The sequence below is a fragment of the Notamacropus eugenii genome, chromosome 2 (assembly GCF_028372415.1).
Source record: "Notamacropus eugenii isolate mMacEug1 chromosome 2, mMacEug1.pri_v2, whole genome shotgun sequence".
NCBI classification, from domain to species: domain Eukaryota; kingdom Metazoa; phylum Chordata; class Mammalia; order Diprotodontia; family Macropodidae; genus Notamacropus; species Notamacropus eugenii.
In genome coordinates this window covers 346,863,043-346,882,973 of record NC_092873.1, presented here as the reverse complement: position 1 = coordinate 346,882,973, position 19,931 = coordinate 346,863,043, and the positions used below count along the sequence as shown (strand labels likewise).

The following is a 19,931-nucleotide window of genomic DNA, read 5'->3' as shown; positions in this document are numbered from 1 at the left end:
AGTTGTAAAGAAGGTGCCAACCTGCATTGATAGAGAGAACTTAGTCAGATGGAAATTTCCTAAGCCAAGGAAATCATGCATCCAGGCTGTATCCCCATAACACGTGTCCCTAATGTAACTTATATTTAGCCCAATGATCTAGTCTATCAGCATCCTGTTGGATTCTGTCTCTATCTTCCACTGTGCATGTTGACCCTTCCAGTTTGCAAACAGCTTTTACCTACAGTAATAGAATGGCTGATTCATCTCAGCACCCACAGTATCTTCCTCTTGTTTAGAAAGGCAGAGTTTGTGATTAGCAGCAGAAGCTCAACCTGCCTATTGAGGAGTCTAGACAATTGTTGTTAGCAGCAGCTCTGCCAATGTGCCTAGAGAAGGTCTTCTTGACAGTCAGTACCACCAGCACTGCTGTAACCCATCCAGATCCCTAAGGGAATCTTTCTTCTCTGAGCACTATCAGTGCTCAGCAATTTGAGGAGGTGACCCTATAGATGATGGAATTTTGGAGTAGATGTAACATCGTCATATGGTCAGTGATTTCTCTAAGGAAGTTTAGAAGCTTTGGGATAAAATGCTGATTTGCAGGAAGTTCTGTTTGTCGGGGTTACAAGAATGTTTCCATTGAACAGCTCTCACTCCAGGACACGAGACTTGGCAAAGGGATCCACATGCTGACATTTTTAAACAAAAAGCAGTTTTCAGAAGAAGGAAGATCTCTCCAGGAATTGTACCCAGCATCCTTATCCATTACTGTACTCGCTTAGGATGCTGTTCTTCTGTTTTGTGCAAGGCCAACTTGCCCTTCAGGACCTCACCTCGAGTATAGAACTGTCCTCCTCCCTGGATAGCTATTATTTCTATTGTACTTGTTGTTACTAAGTCCTTTTCAGTTGTGTCCAACCCTTTGTGACCCCATTTGGGGTTTTCTTGGCAGAGATGCTGCAGTGATTTGCCATTGCCTTCTCCAGCTCATTTTACAGAGGAGGAAACTGAGGCAAACGATAAAGTGATTTGCCTGGAGTCACATGGCTTGTAAGTGTCTGAGGCCAGATCTGAACTCAGGAAGGTGAGTCTTCCTGCCTCCAGGCTTGACAGTCTATCCACTATACTATCGAATCACCCTAGTACTTGTACTCATTATATATACTAGATATTTAAATACATTTAGTTTGACAAAAAAGAAATCAGGACATTAGTTGGAATCAGGATCACATAAGAACACATAACTGTGTGATCACAGACAAGTTACTTACTTGTCAGGTTATCAGACAATCCTCTGAGACTAAAGTTACCAAGAAGTTGATGATCTGTATCAGCAGAGGGAGTTTTCACACCTGGAGTTCCCCCATAGCAATTATCACAGGTCTAAACAATAATAAACTTCAGCATTATTGATGATGATGATGGTACCACAGTCCCTCCGCTTGGTATCATCCTCAACTCTTCACTCTTATCCCTCCTCCATATCTAATTACTACGTCTATGCATTTATATCTGTACAGCTGGCATGTCCCTCCCCTCCTCTGTGCTCACACCACCACCATCCAGGTCAGGCCCTCTTTAGGACTAGCCTAGACTATTCAAGCATCTTTGTTTTTGGTCTCCCTGCCTCATGTTTCTGCGTACTTCAATCCATCACCCACTCAACTTTCAAAAATGATTTTCCTAAAATAAAAGACTTAATTCTGTCATCCCTTCTCCCAGTCAATAAACTCCAAAGGCACCCTGTTACGTTGAGAATAAAACATAAAATCCTTTATTTAATGTTTACAACTCTTCACAACCTGACCCCTTCCTACATTCTCATTCTTTTTTTTTTTTTTTTTTGAGGCACTCAGGATTAAGTGACTTGCCCAACATCATACAGCTAGTAAATATCTGAGGCTGGATTTGAACTCAGGTCCTCCTGACTACAGGGCCAGTGCTCTATCCACTGTACTACCTAGCTACCCTTCTTCTTGATTTTTAATCCCTTGCTTGTACTCTAGTTACAACTACCTGTTGTTCTGCACCCAGGGTACTCCATCTCCCATTTTTTGTTGTTCAGTCATGACCCCATTTGAGGTTTTCTTGGCAAAGATACTGGAGTGGTTTGTCATTCTCCAGCTGATTTTACAGATGAAGAAACTGAGGCAAACAGGGTTAGGTGACTTGCCCAGGGTCACACAGCTAATAAGTGTCTGAGGCCAGCTTTGAACTCAGGTCTTCCTGACTTCAGGCCTGACATTCCATCCACTGTACCTTCCCTGCCTAGCTGCCTCCTCCATCTCCTATCTCCTTGCTTTTAATACATTCCTTCCTCTCCTTAACTTCCTTGAATCCTTGGTTTCCTTCAAGACTCAGTTCAAGCTCCATCTTTTTCATGAAGTCCCCTTCCCCCTTCCCCACCCCTCCTCAAGCTGTTGGGGTACCCCCTCCAAAAATTACTTTGTATCCATTTTGCACATAATCTGTATATACTTGTAGGTATGTATACATATTTCTCCCTCATTGGAATGTCCACTCTTTGATATACTTACTTCTCCCAATCGGAATGTCCACTCTATAAGGGAAGAGACTTCTGCTTTTGTCCTTGTGTCATAGTACCAGCCACATGATAAATTCTGAATAATAAATACTTATTGACACTAATGCACTGGTGGATGATGCGCTATGAATTGCTCCAACTGTTCTGGAAAGAAATTTGGAACTATAGTAAAGAGTGACTGAAATATCCATACTGTTTGATCCCTGGGAGTCTTCTTACTCAAAGAAGGGCAGTGGCAAAAAGAAAAGCCTCATTTAGCCCACAATATTTATAGCAGTACTTTTTGTCATAACAAAGAATTGGAAATTCCCATGGATTAGGGAATGACTAAGCAGATTGTAGTATGTGAATATAAGGGAATATGACTATGCCTTAAGGAATAAGGAATGTGAAAAATACAGAGAAGAATCGGAAAACTCACAGAGACTGATGAATAGTGAAAAGAAAGCAGAGTAAGGGCAACGGTGACTACAGCAAAGTACATGGGAATGATAACTATACCAAAACAGAACTGAATGCTGTTAAGTTATATAATGACCATGCTCAGCCCCCAGAAAAGTGCTCTGTGAAGATACACCACACACACACACACACACACACACACACACGTGCACACACATGCACGCACATACATGTGCGCATGCACACACATGTGCACACACATACACATGTGCACGCACACTTGCACACATGCATGCCAAGGAACTATGGGGGTGGAACACAATTTGTAATATCAGACTTTTTCAGTGTTTCGATTCATCCTCTTGCACTGTTTCCCTTACTTTTTTATTCTTTATTATAAGGAGTGGTTTTCTGAGAGGAGGAGGAAGAGCATATTGGGAAATATGAGTGATGTAAAAATAAACAGATAATAAAAATGGATTTTTAAAAAGAGACTAGTTTGAAGCTTTATTATTTTAAACTGTACTTTCCCCTGTTGCTAAATTTAATTCATTAAACATGTTTTTAAGTGCCCATTACATACATGGCACAGTGCTAGATACTTAGAATACAAAGACAAGAAAACCCAGTTTTCCTATTTCAGGGAAGCCAGCGGGGTGGTACTAAATCCTGATCCAGGTGGACTTTTATTTCCTACTTCCCTGCAAAAACTACCAGTTGGTACTAGATAGTAAACAGTTGTTCCTTATATATTATATACTGACTCACTATTTTTATATTTTCTGTTTATGTGTTCACTAGCTGAAGAAGCAGGTATTGGAGACACACCTAACCTGGAGGACCAAGCAGCAGGAGATGTTTCCCAAGGTCAGTGAACTATATGCCCTGCTAGGAGATAGGATGGGGAGGTAGGAAGATGGGGAAGTTGGGAGACTAGATCATTATTTGGGACCAGGCAGAGCAAGGACATGTCAGACATGTCTCCTGAGGTTGATTCTCATCTTGAATTCTTAAGACTGACTCTTGACTTGTTAAGAAAACTCTCACACTTTAATTTGGAGAGTAGCTTTTTAAAACAATTTTTAATACTTTATCTAAGTAGTCACTGTGTTGTCAGGAGGCAGCTACTGTATTTCTGTAGCTTTAGGGGAATGGGGAATGGGGAACGCCCTAAAAAAAAAAAAAAGTGAATCATCCGTGTGGGGCAGGCTAAGTGTTAGTGTGTGGAGTCAATTAGTTTGTTCCTGGAGGAAGATTCATTCCAGATCTCCATCAGACTTTATTTTGAAATATGTTGTATTCTTCTATAACCAAAAAAGGTAAAGTCCATAGAAATTCATTTGTGTACTTAAATAATTAAAACAATACCAAAAATACACACATACACACACACACACATACCCATACCCCAGTGTTTGAGAAAAGCCACATCATATAATCAAGCATCAGAAAGGGTTCAATAGCCCAGTTTAGAATTTCTCTAGAATCCATTTGTCAGGATATCAAGTCATATGGTACAGATATAAAATATTGCTCTGACTCTGCTTGCTTTTCACTTTTTATCACTTTCTATGAGTCTCTCCATTCTTCTCTGTATTCCTCATATTCATTACTTCAGTATTTCCTAGAATGACTGAGCCCAGACTCCTAACAGCCAATTTTGGAAACTTCTAGATTGCAATAGGACTAGATGGAAGCAAGTCTTGTTTTTCAGAAAGCAACAGTTAGTTTATTCAGTAAATGTTTGCTGTTTAATAAAGTGCCCCCTAGGCCATAGGTCCAGAGCTGGAAGTTGCCTCAGAGGCCACCCTCCTCATTTTACAGATGAAGAAACCAAGTTTCAGAGACTACTTGCCCAAGTTCACATGGACCATATTAGATGCCAGATTTGAATCTAAGTTCCCTAGTGTGAAAATTCAGACCACAGGATGATGCTCTTAAGTCTGGGAGTGACTATGCCATCTTCCTGTGGGAGGGCTGAGGATGCACTGATATATTAAAGAGTTTGGATTCCCCTAGAAAATAAACATACATTGGGAATGCCAAATAAGCACTCCTCTCCCCATAGGTCCTATATAGTCCAAACCATTCATTGGCTTTGCTCTTTAGACAGGACTATTCAAGAGCAGGCGATCCTCATCTTTTTCCAAGGTGCAAGCTGTATCATCAAACCTCCTTCTCTCTGTGAAAGGTCTGATCCTTGAGCTCTTAAATTTGTGTTTACCCACATGACAACCTCTAAAACTGTTCCTGCCCAGAAAGATTTTGGTAGTCTGCTGCCTAAATCAATCAAACCCTTCCTCCCACAAAGGAGTTTAAAGTTCACAAATATTATCCATCAACTACCCTTTCAGGGTGAGTGGGCACCCCTGCCATGTGCTTTTATAGGAAACCAGAGCCCTGGTTTCTGTCTTCTTTTAATCTCAGAATGTCCACTTTCAGACTTTTTTGTTGTCTGTTAAGCATAGGCAGCCAGTTTTCACATGTCTCTGCCCAAAGACAGTCATTTCTAATTTCTATGGGGAAGAGAATGTGACTATACAGGTTTCTGCCACTCAGAAAAATCTTCTGTGCCATACCTTGGACTGTCTTCTGAATAAGAGAAAAGAGAAATAAAGTTCAAGAGAGGACTGAGCTGGTCTACATACTCATTTTCATCTCATGAGTCCATCCTCTTGAGTCCTTGCCTTGGAGGCAGCTCCAGTCATTGAAAAATGCACCAGGAATTCTCTGTCCTAATGTCTATGGGTTTATCCACACTGCCTCTGGGGGGGTCTCTCAGATGCTACAAACTTATTCATACCCTATACTCTTATCAAGTTGATTGGGGAGTTCCCAAATTGATCAGGGAATCCTAATCAAGCTTTTCTCCTTTAAACTTCCATTTCCAAGATATGGGATTTGTTTATAAAGAAAGTCTTTTGCCTTATTTGACAAGCCTGAGTGTAAGGCTTGTTAAATTGAGGCATCCTTGTGATCTGCAAACAGCCTTTATTTACTAAAGGTTCCTTATCCCTTACCAATGGAACTAGAAATGTACAGAGGAGCACAATTTGTAAACTTCTTTGTCTCTTTCTGCTCTAGACAGCCTTGATTCAACTTTTAGCCATTCCTATTCACAAAGTAAAAGCTGGAAAAGAGTGCTGTGGTCTAGGGTTGTTGAGATGCCTTGGCTGAATTAGATAAGAACCACTTGCACATTTCCTGCTCATGCTTTCATATAGATAGAGATAGATCTATACATAGAGACAGAGATATATGTTTAGATATATAGGTAGGAGAGACTCTTACATTTCCTCTTTTACTGTGTGCAGAGACTCTTCACTAGGACCAAATCTCCGCAGCTGGTGGGGAGAACAGATCAAGAAGGTGGCATGAGTAACTGAGCCCAAATCAGCTGCCCCTGACCCCCTGCCTTATCCTGGTGATGGTAGTATTTGGTATATATTAAGTATAAGTCCAGCATCCTGGACCTTGGATTAAGCACATGCCTAGTTTGGTCCCTGCCTCCTGGAACATCAGTGTACACATTATATAACATATCGATTAGTCCATAGGGTTTGTAGGCCAGTAGGTAAATCTTATCCTATGGATCTACATTCAAAAAGGATCTCAAACAAGCTGTCCTGACTCAGGTGGCTCATGTCTAGCAAGCAGTCTAGGTCTGCTTAGAGGTTAATAAAAATGACCATGGATTTGTTGCTATGCTGTGCGATAGGCAAGTTGCTAGGTACTTGTATTGTATGGAAGCAGCGTTCATACTACTCATACTAGCTTCCATAGTCACAATGGCTACAGCAGGTAATGGTATGTAAACATCCAGCCATGCAGAAGTGACTGTTTTACCATCAACATGCCTGTGCTAACATTGTGCCATCACTGCCTCTCCAAATGCAGAGGAGTTCAGAGGCTCAGCAGAGTGTCAGAGGGAAGAGTCAGAGATCCTGGATTTCTCAGCCAATGAGATTCAGTCTCAAATGCCTCAGGTAAGCGTGGAAGAAACTTTTCAGAAACCACAGATGCCTCTGAGGAAAAAAGAGCCTGAAGAGCCAGGGATGACTGTTACCCTTGCCTCTCCAGACAGTTCAGTTTACTCAGAGGCACCTAGCCTGGAGGAAGGTACTAAGGAGATATGCCCAGCTTTAAAGCAGAAAGATGGAGGCAGAGCTGAGCAGAGTTTGACATCTCCCAAGCCCACTGTACTGGAAAGCTCAAAATCATCAGGATACTATGAGAATTTCAGAGTTGGGGTTGAAGGCCATGAGGTCCATGAAACCTTTCTTAGTGAACCAGGACATTATGGTACTGAGGTCATTGGCCAAGATGCCATTAAAATGCCTAAGGCTCAAGTCTCAGATATGTCAGTAGGGTCTATACAGTCCAAAAGTCCTGGGGATTACTCATTGGTACTGCCTATGAAAGAAAGGGCCATGGTAAGGGAGGAGGATGAAGATCGTGACATTGATGAATCCTTACCCCAAGATTCACCTCTCCCTTCCCAGCTTTCTCCAAGACCAGAGAGCTTACAACCTCAAAAAGAATTTTTTCCCTCAGTGGCTTCTAAGGAAACTGTTGTAATCCCTCATTTACCAGTGGAACATCATATCAAAATTCCTCTGCCAGATGATTTTCTCTCCAGAATTCCCCCAGAGATACCAGTGATTGAAAATGACCTGCCTGCAGTAGGCCAGGTAGCACCTGAAGGCAGTGATGAACTCTCTAGTTTAGAATCCTCCGAGGGTGTGTCGCAAGTGGAGATCAAAGCTAATATCCCAAAGGAGCAAGAATTTTCAGAGTTGGGCCCTGAAGACACATTGAGTGCAGAGCCAGGGAGCCCAAGTACCTCAGTGGAAGAAGATACAAAAACACCAGAAAAGCAGCCTGTGCGTTCCCCACCCGCGAAACCAGTCAGTCGAGTTCCTCAGTTAAAAGGTGTGTGTCTTGCTCCACTCTCCCAAGCTCATGCATTTCCTAGTGACTTGTACTGCGGTAAGGCTGCCGACTCCAACCCTTCCTTTGAAACCTGCTGCTTGAGAGACTTCCAGGGACATCCACTGGGAGCAGAGAGAGGGCGCTGCTGCTTCCACCCTCCCAGGAGCTCCACGCACCCCCTGCTGTTGTCTCATGCTTGCTGCCACTCTGCATGTGCGCCACCACCTAACAGTGAACGCTTACTTCCCGTTTTTGTTCTTATGGTTGTTTTATTCTGGACACTCCACTAACTCTGGGGAGGTTGATGGTCAGTGACTGGTGGACTGTATTCCACAGAGGAGACATTGGCATAGGAGAGGGGAATAATACTAGTTTTATGTTAATTGCCTTTGTTAATGAAAGAAAATATGTCAGTCACCTAACAGAGATTGTTTCATGGAACTTGTGCGGTCAGTTGGGCAGGAACCTCGAAATAAGTGGTGGCCATGTTAAAGTTGGGACATCGATCCAAAACACTATCTTATGGCAGGGAGATAGACTTCCAGAGGATTCAGGATTCTCCTTTTCTTGAGGGGCCTCCCTCTGCTTAGGTTGGGGCTCCTGCAGAATCTGATAGGATCTTACATTCATCATCCACACGTGTGTTAAGCTGTGTGCAAGACCCTATCCTGGACACTATGCAGCAGTACCCATTCACAGAAACAAAGACAACAATCTTCACATTCAACAGTTCAGTGTTAATGTCTGCAAGTGAAGGACAGCACAGAAGGGGAATGATGGTGCTTCTGAAAGGAGAGAGCAAAGGCAGGAGGACTCAGGGAAGTCCATGGAGTTCCTAAACAACCGTTATCTTCAGTGTGTGTAATTCAGTAAGCCTTTAGAGAGCATCACTTGTGTTCAAAGCAGTGTGCTCTGTGCTCTGAAGAGGGCAAAGATATAGAAAGAAACATTCCCTGCTCTCAAAGAACCGAGCAAGGGATAAAACAAGGGATAGAAATTAACCCAGAAACTGGGATGGTGCAACACGAGAAAAGAGCTAGCAGGTAGCTAAGGAAGTTCAGAGGAAGTAGAGGTTACTTTATGTTGGGGACAGAAGAAATTAAGGAAGGCTTCAGTGAGTGTAGTTGGCCCACCTGAGCTAGAGCCTAAAGGATAGATACAAGGATTGGACAGGCAGACCTGAGTGAAAAATTTGGGGGAGAAGAAGGTCATTGCAAGGAAAGAGTATCTCAAGAGAAGGCATGGAGATATACTATAGAGTATTTTGGAGACACTAAGGCTGGAGAAGTGACTGTAACCATTCTAGATCCATTGTAATGGGTAATTAATAACTAATGAAAAATCAGAGCATAGATGATTTATCAGCTAGGTATTCAAAAGGATAGATCAGTGGAATCCCTAGAGGAAGATGAGATCCAAATTGTGGAGGGCCTTGAATCCCAGGAAATGGGACAAATCAGAGATAACGTGCACATCTGATTATTAGGTGCCTCTAACCTTCATCTCCACATATGACAATCAGCCAGCAGGACTGAGTGGGTTTAGAAGGCACGAAGTAGGTAAGAAGACGAGAATCAAAATACTGTTTTCATATAAAATCTAGTTAATTAAAACATTTCATTCAAGACTTGAGGTAGGGTTGAATAAAGGGAGAATTGGCATTTGAATTTCATTCCATTTTAGTTCTGGAGGAATCAGCAATAACAGTAATGAAAATAAAAACAACACAAGTTTAGAGAAAACATTTAAGTTTGTACTGGATGCTACAGATTTCATTTTAGCTTCACAGTTGCCCTGGGAAACAAGTGCTGTTATTATTTCCATTTTAAAGATGAAGAAACTGAAGCAGGTAGAAGTTAAGTCACTTACCCAGGGTCACTTACCCAGCTAGTAAGTGACTGGGGCAGGGTTTGAACTCATGTCTTCCTGAATACTATAGATAATTTTATTTTTCCTGATTTGCCTTCTGAAAAGAGAGATTTGGAAGGGACACAGGAGCCATTCCTATGCCTTTTTGTTTCTGTTCAACCCTTAATTTGGTTATAGTCATGTTAATATGTACCGTGAACTATACTTGGCACTAGAGAACTATGCGTGACCCTGGCATGTCAGGAATCCATGCCATGGAAATGACAGGCTCCAAAAGTGAAGAATAGACAGTGCCCTGAAAATCACCGGTTTGGTGACATGCTTTTGAACTTGGCTTTAGAGGCTTCTGGGAAAAGGAAGCCAAGAGTTTGTCTACCATCTTGGCCATATGAGAGCATGTGCAAGAAGAAGGTTCAATGCATCTGATGCCAGCTTACCTGCACCCTACTCCAAGATTCTGGAGGGATATGGCCACAGGACAGTGGTTCTTAGGACTGATGGGATCTTACTCCCAGCCCCAGTTTACTCCCTATTGAGTTAAGGCAGGCACAGACAGAAGGAAAGATGGAGAGAGGTCTGCCCTCCCCCACAACTGCAGCCAGAAGTGAGCAGTATTTGTTTATATTATTTACCTTCAGATTATGTCTCTCCCCACTTCACATGATCACATATGTCCTTTGTCCAATTATAAGCAAACAAGCAAAAATCAAGTGGCCACTAGATTCTTTTCTGATATGATTAATGATGTCAATGAATAGAGATTTGGGAAAATATTTTTATCCTTTTTGAGAGATCGGAGACACAGCCCTTCTTCATCACAAAAGGAAGAACATCCCATTTCAAAATCCCACTGGCAAGAGATCCATGCTGTGGTCATACCCTTAGATAAATGCAAGATATTCATAATCCTCTCAACCTCAATGAGATAATCCTTTGAGATAAACTGAGCTCAGAAGGGACCAACCTTCCATTAGGTACCATACTCTATGCAACCATTCTAGAATAAGTGAGGTACCGATTGCAATGGATAATTAATAACAAATGAAACAGTCTGAGCATAGATGATTCATTAGTCAGGCATACAAAAGAATGGATCAGTGCACTCTCTATTTAGTCCAGAGACCCAAAATACAGAGTAAATTAGATTTTTATACCCCCCCCCCAAAAATCAAATAAGTGCAAAAAATCCATTAATTATAACAAAAACAATTAGCCAAGATACAAACATGGCTCCAAAATTAGGTAATCCAATTTCTAATTAGAAGAAAGTTCAAGGGCTTTCCAAGTTGGGAGGGAGAAAGAGTAAGTTTCGGTCCAGTTGGGAGGGGGACGAGTAGGTTTCAGGGTCATCTATTTATAAAATGAAAAGATGTTGATTAATTATATCCACCTGCATGTATGAAACAATAGATGGCTTATATAATCTAGTTTCTCTTGGATGAGTAACAGAAAAACAACGAAATGGAGACTACATGTAGTAGTACAAGATGGAGTCAGTGTCCAAAGATAGAATCTGATTGCTTCTTCAGATTCTCACGCTAAACTAATTGCATTTGGTCTTCATTTTATTTTTTCACCATCCATCCATTAGATGTGGGTACTAGAGTTTTCTTAACACCCACACATCCTGCATTATGTCCACAGGGATATTATCTATTACAAGGGGAGTTCCATCCCAGCTTTTATATGTGGAATACCCCTTTACTTACCACTCATGGGGTATACCCTCATTATATATGCTACAAGGAAAAAAGAGGGCAGGAGAGCTGGCATCTAGAAATCAGTCACAGCTCATTCTTGTCCATTGGACATCCTGTTATATATGGCCTTCAAAATGGAATACAAATGCCTGGATTCCCACTTCCTCAAAATCCCCAAAGCCAAGCTCAAAAACATGTCACCAAAGTGGTGAACTCTGACGCAATGATCTACTCTCGACTTAGGTGGTGCATTGGATAGAGCACCATTCCTAGAGTCAGAAAGACCTGAGTTCAGATCCCATGTCAGACTTTCCCTAGCTGTGTGACCCTGGGCAAGTCACTTACATCTCCATCTGCCTCAATTTTCTCATCTGTAAAACAGGAATAATAATAGCACCTACCTTCCAGGGTTGTTGTGAGGATCAAGTAAGGTGATAATTGTAAAGTCCTTTGCACAGGGCCTGGCACATAATAAGCACTCTGTAAATGTTAGCTCTAAGTATCATTTTTATCTCTCAGTGGGCAGCCCAGGAGGCTGGGATTGCATAGCATGAAAATGAAGCAGTCCTTACCTCAAGGAGCTTTCCTTCTAGTCAAGAATGGTACTACACAGAATTTTTTATTTGTGATGGGAGAGTTAAGGGGGAGAGAGAGAGTGAATGGAAGTGATTTGTCTGGGGGGACCTTGGGTGAGTGACCTTTCATGACTGAAGTTTCTTTGTTCACTGTGTTGATTTTCTAGGTTCACATTGCTATACCTTCACTTAATTGTTAAAAGTATATTAGATGTTATTCAGTCCCATATGAACTGTCCCATTAGGTGCCTAAAGACCACGCCAGTGGTAACAATCCTACTCCTGCATGGTCCCGGCATTTGGCCATCCTATTCCTTCCCCTACCAAACAAATCCAATAGGTTTCTCACAAACACTGTCCAGTGCCACCTGGATGAAGCATGTACCGCTGACCCAGGCAGAATGCAATTTAGTGTCCTGAGCATTCTTTTTATGGGCCCAAGGACACAGGCTGTACAACCTTGAACTTGGGCCTCACTTTCAACCTTATTTTATATTTCCTCAGCTCGTAAAGGCAGTGCAACTGGAAGTGATGAGAAAAAAGCCAAGGTAAGCTGACTGATACATATGTGAAAATTTGGAATGTGAATCCAGCTGATCCTAAAACTACTTAAAACATAAACCTTTGAGTAAAAAAATTCAAGTATATGTTGGGCCGATCAGTAATTCAATCTGAACTGTTATTGTTGTTGCTTATGTTGTTAAGATAAAATAATTAATAAATCACTGGTGTTTATACAGTACCTTAGATATACCCTCCTGTTTGACTCTCACAGCCCTGTGAGGTAGGTGGTATAAGTACTATTATCCCCATTTTACAGATAAGATCTTAGAAAATTGTGACTAAGGTCACAGAGCTAGTCAGTGGCAAAGGGAAGGTTTAAGGTCTGGGATTCTTTCCACTGTTATCTATTCCAAAGCAGGGTTTTTTCCACTATCATCTATTCCAGATACTTGAAAAACACCTATCCCAGCATCCCAGCAAAAGGTTTGCAGCAGTGAAAGACAGTCAGCAAACATGTGAATTGTGTTCTACATGTGGTTTAATTGCTTGTTTGAGCAAGTGGGGGGGGGGGGGTCTTAGGAAACAAAAACTTATTCAGAATTCTCTAGTATGTTCTAATTTCACACATGTTGCATGTCATGCCAAGTAGCTAAGACCCAGCAAACGCTGTCGTGGGTACATATCAGTACAAGGTAACAGTGAACTACAGAGCACTGAAGTGATACAGAAGCAGAGATGGGGAAGAAATACCACTGACTAAGTGGGGTTAATCAAGGAAGGCCTCTTGGAGGAGACAGGCCATGTGCCAGACCTAGAGGAATAGTGGATATGAATTGATGGGAAAGTGAAAGAAAGTCATCCCAGGGAAGGACAGCATGAGTAAAAACATGGAATTGTGGGAGAGCAAAATGTGCCCAGGTCAAAAAACAGATTGTTTTGGCTATACCAAAAACCCTAGATTGGGGCAGATAAAAGGATTAGATTGGGAAAGTGTATGAGGTTAAAAAAAAATTGATGAGAAGACTATGAATGCCAAGCTAAGGAGATGAAATTTATTCCAGTAGCATTAGGGATCACCTGAAGTTTCTTGAGTGAGGGAGTGACCTGCTAAAAATATTTTTGCATCCTCTAGGCCTCACAAAGATAAAATCATAGGAGTGAAAACAAAAAGGGGTGTTAGGGGTCATCTAGTCCAATATCCTTATTTTTCAGACTAGGAAACTAAGACCCAGAGAGAAATGACTCACCTGATATCATATCAGGTAGTTAGTGGCAATGCTGTGATTCTGTCTCCCTTTGGGGTTTTAGGGATTTGAAAAAATATAGATTCAGTATTTCAAAGCAATATTTTTCCATTCAGTTCATTCATTTATTCAACCGGCTATGATATTAAGTAACCTACAACGAATAATAAGATGAGATCCCTGTTCTCAATGAGTTGACAGTAGGATGAGACATTCTGATGAGTCATATGGTTGAATACACAACATAATAGAAGGCAGAATGCAAAAGTGAAATAAGAGGTACAAATTAAGTACTATAGTCTTTTCAGAAGGGGGAGATAACACTTTGATCCAGGGGAGCTGAAGGAAGTCTTCATGGAAGAGAGGGCATTTGTGCAGAACTATCTCTAACTCAGTATAATCCAAAACAGGACTCATTATGACCCAACCCAGTCTATAACACCCATCACCTGTCACCAGGAACATTAATAATCTCCTCATTGATCCTCCATACTTCCAATCTCTTTCCCTCTCCAAACCATCCCTTACACAGCTGCCAAAATAATGTTATTGCGACTTAAGTCTGACCATGTCAAAAACCTTCAATGGCTCCCTGTTCCCTGCCGATGAAAGAAAAAACCATCAGCCTAGCATTAAGGCTTTCAACAATCTGACTCCAACCTTTAAGCTTTGTTTCTCATTATTCCCCTTCATGCAAGTGGTATTTCAACCAAACAAGACTGAGCCATTTCCCAGACTCATTATGCCATTTCATGCCTCTGTGCATTGACATTTACGTAGGCTGTCCCTCCCTCTGAGAATGCAGTTCCTGTTCATCCTTCAAAAATTTTGATTCTAATTCAAGACTCCAGTGCTACGTCCTCGATGAAGAGAGGGACAGAGACAGAAGGAGAGAGACAAGACAATGTATTCAAAGGAAAGAAGATAAATAACGTGAATAAATTCAGAGAAATCAGGGTAGGCCAGGCACATAAGAGACCTGTGAGATACACTGGCTTCAATGAAGTAAAAGCTAGTCTAATCACAGGAACAGAATATTAACTTAAAAGAGGAGGGAGATAAAAATTTAAAAGTGGAGGAAAACACAAGCCTAACAGATACAGCCTTTATGAGGGACTAAGAGTGCTAAGCCTGGAGTCAGGAAGACTCATCTTTCTGAGTTCAAATCTAGCCTCAGACACTTGCTAGCTGTGAGACCCTGGGCAAGTCATGTAACCCTTGTTTGTCTTATTCTCCTCATCTGTCAAATGAGCTGGGCAAGGAAATGGCAAACCACTCCAGTATCTCTGCCAAGAAAACCCCAAATGGGGTCATAAAGAGTTGGACATGACTGAAAAAAATGACTCAACAAAGGAAGGGTTAAAATCTGAAAAACAACAGGGAGCCAACAATGTGCTTTTATATTTAATATTTTATATTTAAATTTAAATAAAATTTTATATTTAAATTTAAAAATAAAAATCAGTGGGAATGACGAACAGTCTAGTTTGACTGGAGCAGAGGGCTTGTGAAAGGGTGATAGTGGAAGATAAGACTAGAAAGTTTGGGCTGAGACCATATGATGGAGGCTCTTAATTGCCAGGATAAGGAGTTGGAACTTTATTTGATAAGCAGTTTGATAGAACTTTTTGAGCAAAACTACAGCATGATCAGGATCAGCTTAGAAAGATTAATCCAACTACAGTGTGTAAGATATATATGAGTAGTGAGAAACCAGAGGATAGGAGGCTGGTCAAAAGGATATTATGGTGGTTTAACCATAAGAGGTAATGAGGGTAAGATCTAGGGCTATGGCAGGGGGCCCAGATAGAAGAGTCCTGGCTCTTCCACTAGTTAACTGTGTAACCTTGGGGAAGTCACACACATACAACCCCTATCACCACCACCACCACCACCACCACCCTCAGTAATCTGGACCTCAGCCTGTTGATCTGTTAGATGAAGGGGTTGGCCTAGATGACTAGAAACTCTCTCTCTGTTAGCTCTCTGGCATCTAAAGGTTATATGATTTTCTGTGTTGCAAAAAATAACATCAGTAGGATTATCAAGTAATTGGATGAGAGAAAGAGGCATCAAAGACGACACTCTAGTGGTATCATGAGGAAAGTGCTGGTATGTAGTCAGAAGACCTGGATTTGAAACTTGGCTCTGCTCCCTTTTACAAATCATGAAATATCCTTAGGCCTCAATTTCCTCATCTATAAAGTGAAGGTGTTAGACTCAGTGATCTTTAATATCCACTCCACCTTTGAATAATAATATTTTTAACCCAAATGACATAGAGAATGGTGGTACCATTAATGGATAAAGAATTTGGAAGTAGTAACAGGCTTGAGGAAGAAGATATGTTCTGGTTTGGACATGTTAGGTTTAGGTTCCAGAGGGACATCCAAGTAGAGATGTCCAGTATAACATTAGAAATACAAGGCTGAAGGTTCAGAGAGGCATAGCACTGGAGTATAGGTTGGGAAATTGTCTGTGTACAAAATTGAAGATCATAGGCATTGACAGAATCATCAAAGGAAAGGGTATAGAAACAGCAGAGGTCTTGGAACACCAAGGAAATTCGAATTTAATGTTGGAGGAGGGGAGAGGTTAAGGAATAAGGGGAGTCATCACAGATAGAGGAGGAATGAACAGAGATAGAGCCACCTGAAGAATGCAGTGTTATGGAAGCCAAGGGAAGAGAGAATTTTTAGAAAGAGGGATTTGTGTCAGATTAATAGAGGTGATCAAAGAAGATGAAAACTGAGAAAAGGCCCATTGGTTATTAGAAGGGTATTAATGCCTTTTGAGAGAATAGTTGGTATAGAATGTGGATGAAGGGGAGCCCACAGGAGCTTTACCTTTATTTGTAAGAGAATGAAAGGTGAATGAGCTGACAAGAAGTGGAGGCAGTAAGAGTGAAAGTTCTTTAGAGAAGTTTGCTTTGGGGACCGCTCTGAGCGTCCAGCTGGGGTTAAATCAACAATGGGGCCAGTTGACTTTATTTTTATACTTGTATAACTATTCTTGCCATGGTGGAAGCAGGAGTGGAGAAAGTAGACAGCAGAGGTTACTCTAGGTTGGGGATTGGTTAGGGAGATAGGGGAGGAAGGACTTAGGGAGCTAAGTTTTCTAGAATATGTGTGAGAGTGTCATTGAAATGACTGACCATTAGGTTTAGTAGAAAGGAAAGTGAAGCCAGAAGTATTCTGTGAGGCTGGAAAAATTAAAGAATGCTAGTAAGTCTAGAATGTACAATATGGGTAAAGAGCAGGATTCATAGAAGTAACAGAAGTTAGGAAGTTCTATTCAGAGAGCCATTTCAATGTATGAGATTTTAGAAGTGAAAGTGGTTTTGAATGATGTCGGTGCTCCCGAGTATAAACATGATGATGAGTGGACAGAGAGATAAAGGTCCCTGGATTTGATACAGTTGAACAACTAAGAGGTCAGGGGTCATCAAAGATGAAAATGGGATGTAGTATAGAGGAGAGGACTGTGAGCCAAGTGCATAAGTCTGCAAAGATTTTATTTGGGAGAGCATTGGTAGGCAGTGGAGTCAAGGATGGGGAAAGTCTGATGTGAGCATGGTATGGGCTTTGACAGAGGAGTGATTGTTAGGAGGAGGTGCTAAAGAAATGGTTTGAAAGGAATCATGGGAGAACCACTCTGCCTTGACGCTGTAGATACTGATTTGATTGTTGCTGTTGCTTTGTTTTCATTCATGCCCAATTTTTCATGACTCCCCGTTTGGGGTTTTCTTGGCAAAGATACTGGAGGAGTTTGCTATTTCCTTCTCCAGATCATTTTACAGATGAGGATACTGAGGCAAACAGGGTTAAGTGACTTGCCTAGGATCACCCAGCTAGTGGCTGAGGACCGAGAAGAGTTCTTGTCTTCCTGATTCCAGGCCCGGTGCTCTATCCACTATGCCACCAAGTTTGCTCGTGGATCTAGACACTTGCCTACATTCCTCAAACAGATTTAAGAGATTTCAAGTCCAAAATCATTCATGTGAAATGCTCATTGTCTTTGAGTGCTAGTAGATTCTTGCCATAAGTAATAGTGATGTAAATTTATGTTTTTTTCTTCTAAGGTTTAACATTAACAAGACTATTTGGATAATGTTAAGATTAGATAGTTGATTTTGAAATTAGTCATAACTTGAATTTTAGATGTGTGCATGTATGTGTATGTGTCTATTATGCACTTAAATAGGTTGTTAGAGAAAATAAAGACTTAAAGGTTCATAGCACTGCTCTGGCTTTGAAAACATGGAAGCCTATGCATGCATAATGTACAAGTATCTTAACAATCATATTTATCTGTAAAATGTCTCAGCTGGAAGAAACTCCAGGGATTGTTTGGTTCAACCCCCTCATTTTACATATGGGAAAACTGAGGCAGAATCTCTTGCCTAAGGTCACACAGCAAATTAATGGCAGAGCCAGGATCAGAACTCAGGTCTCCTGGCCCGAGCCCAGCATTCTTTCCTGTGTGTACCACTGCTGCTGTAAGTCCATCTCTATCATGGCAGAGGGCATAAAGTTAGCAAGCATGCATGTCACTAGACATAGACTGTCTAGACATGCTTTCAGTAGACATAGAGATATGTGGGGAGAATCCAGTAGCATTGTGGAGCTGTGTGAGTCACCAGATACACTCAAGATTCCTTCATTCTCCATCTCTATCATGAACCTCTCTGAACAAAACCCAAACCGAGTGTCCCGATGATTGTTCTGAGCCAGACCACACCCCTTTGACAATCTCCAACCCTCATTTTGGTTTGCTTTCTTTTTATGTGCTGATTTTGGTTCTGATTTTATTTTATGTTCACATTTAAGACATCCACACCTTCCTCTGCTCAAACCTTCCTGAAAGCTAGACCTACCATTAGCCCTAAAAGACCCTCTCCTGTTAGCTCAGACCCTTCGATCACACCCTCCAGCCCAGCTGTGTCCTCAGTACCAGGTTCCTCTCCTAAACACGTCTCTTCTGTCACATCCCATACTGGCAGTTCTGGAGCAAAAGCAATGAAATCCAAGGTAAGGAGCCTGGCTTTGCATAGGGTCAAGCTATGCTGGTGGGTGTGGTTTGGCTCATTCATCAACAATTGCACTCTGATCCTTAGAAAACTAATGGAGTGTGTCTCTGTCACTTGTCCTGTGCAGTAAGATTAACCTGACCTGAACCAAAGTCCCAACTCTGAGTAAGTTAAAGGAGAAGAGCAAGTTATATTAAAGGAGTCTTGAAGTTAGTGTTTAACATTAATTGGGGCCTTTATTTTATTTTTATTGAGTTTTTGTCATTTTGTAGATAAGGAAGAATCAGGGGAAAAAGTGAACTGAATAATGCAGTGTTTGATTAAAACCATGAACATAAATTACTTGGAGAAAACCTGACAATTACTACGAAAACTGAAAAATAGGCAGAAATTAGGTTTAGACCAACATATTATACCATATACTACAGTGAACTTAAAATGGATACATGATCTGAATGTTAAAGGTCCTACCATAAATAATTTTAAGAGGACCAAATACAGATGTATTTCACAACTATGGCTAGGAGGGAGAATTCTTAACTAAAAAACAGGGCATAGAAGCAGTCATGAAAAAAATAAAATAAAGTTTACATGAAATTGAAAAGCTTTTGTAAGAACAAAATAAATGAGGTTAGTATAACAAAATAAATGAGGGGAAAGTGGTTAATTGGGAGAAAATTTATATATGAAATGTCTCTGATTAAGGTCTGATATCCAAGATCTATTAGGAATTCATAAGACCAAAACCATTCTTAAGTGGATAAGTAATCAAAGAATTTGAAAAACAGTATTTAAAAGAATGGTAAGCCATGAAAAATTACATGAAAGATTGTTCCAAATCACTAATATTAAAAGAGAAATTCAAGTCAAAGTAATGTTGAGGTTTTGCTTCATGTTTAGCAAATTGGCAAAGATGATAAAAGATGGGATTAATCAGTGTTGGAGGGTTTGAAGAAAGGCAAAATGATTACTATACTAATGTTGGGGCTATGAATTAGTCCAGACTTTCTGAAAAGCAATTTAAACTGTGCTCTAAAAGTGACTCATAGTGATGCAGAGATCTCACTGCTAGGCATATATCCCAAGAAGGTCAGATATAGAAAGAAAGGTCCCCAATACACCAAAATATTGATCTTACTGTCCAAAAAT

At 40.9% G+C, this 19,931-nt stretch overlaps 1 protein-coding gene across 3 annotated transcripts in view; it reads left to right on the top strand.

The window, feature by feature from the left end:
* Window positions 1-19,931, top strand: part of MAPT (microtubule associated protein tau) — a 164,339-nt gene that overhangs the window by 100,012 nt on the left and 44,396 nt on the right. For 2 of the 3 annotated variants that reach the window (XM_072645931.1, XM_072645932.1), the window contains exons 5-8: window positions 3,731-3,796; window positions 6,827-6,915; window positions 7,432-7,861; window positions 12,510-12,553. In XM_072645931.1, coding sequence (XP_072502032.1) covers window positions 3,731-3,796; window positions 6,827-6,915; window positions 7,432-7,861; window positions 12,510-12,553 — 629 coding nt within the window. Of the gene's footprint in view, window positions 1-3,730; window positions 3,797-6,826; window positions 7,862-12,509; window positions 12,554-18,582; window positions 18,784-19,931 lie in introns of all 3 variants that reach the window. The other variant, XM_072645933.1, reaches the window with a different exon arrangement.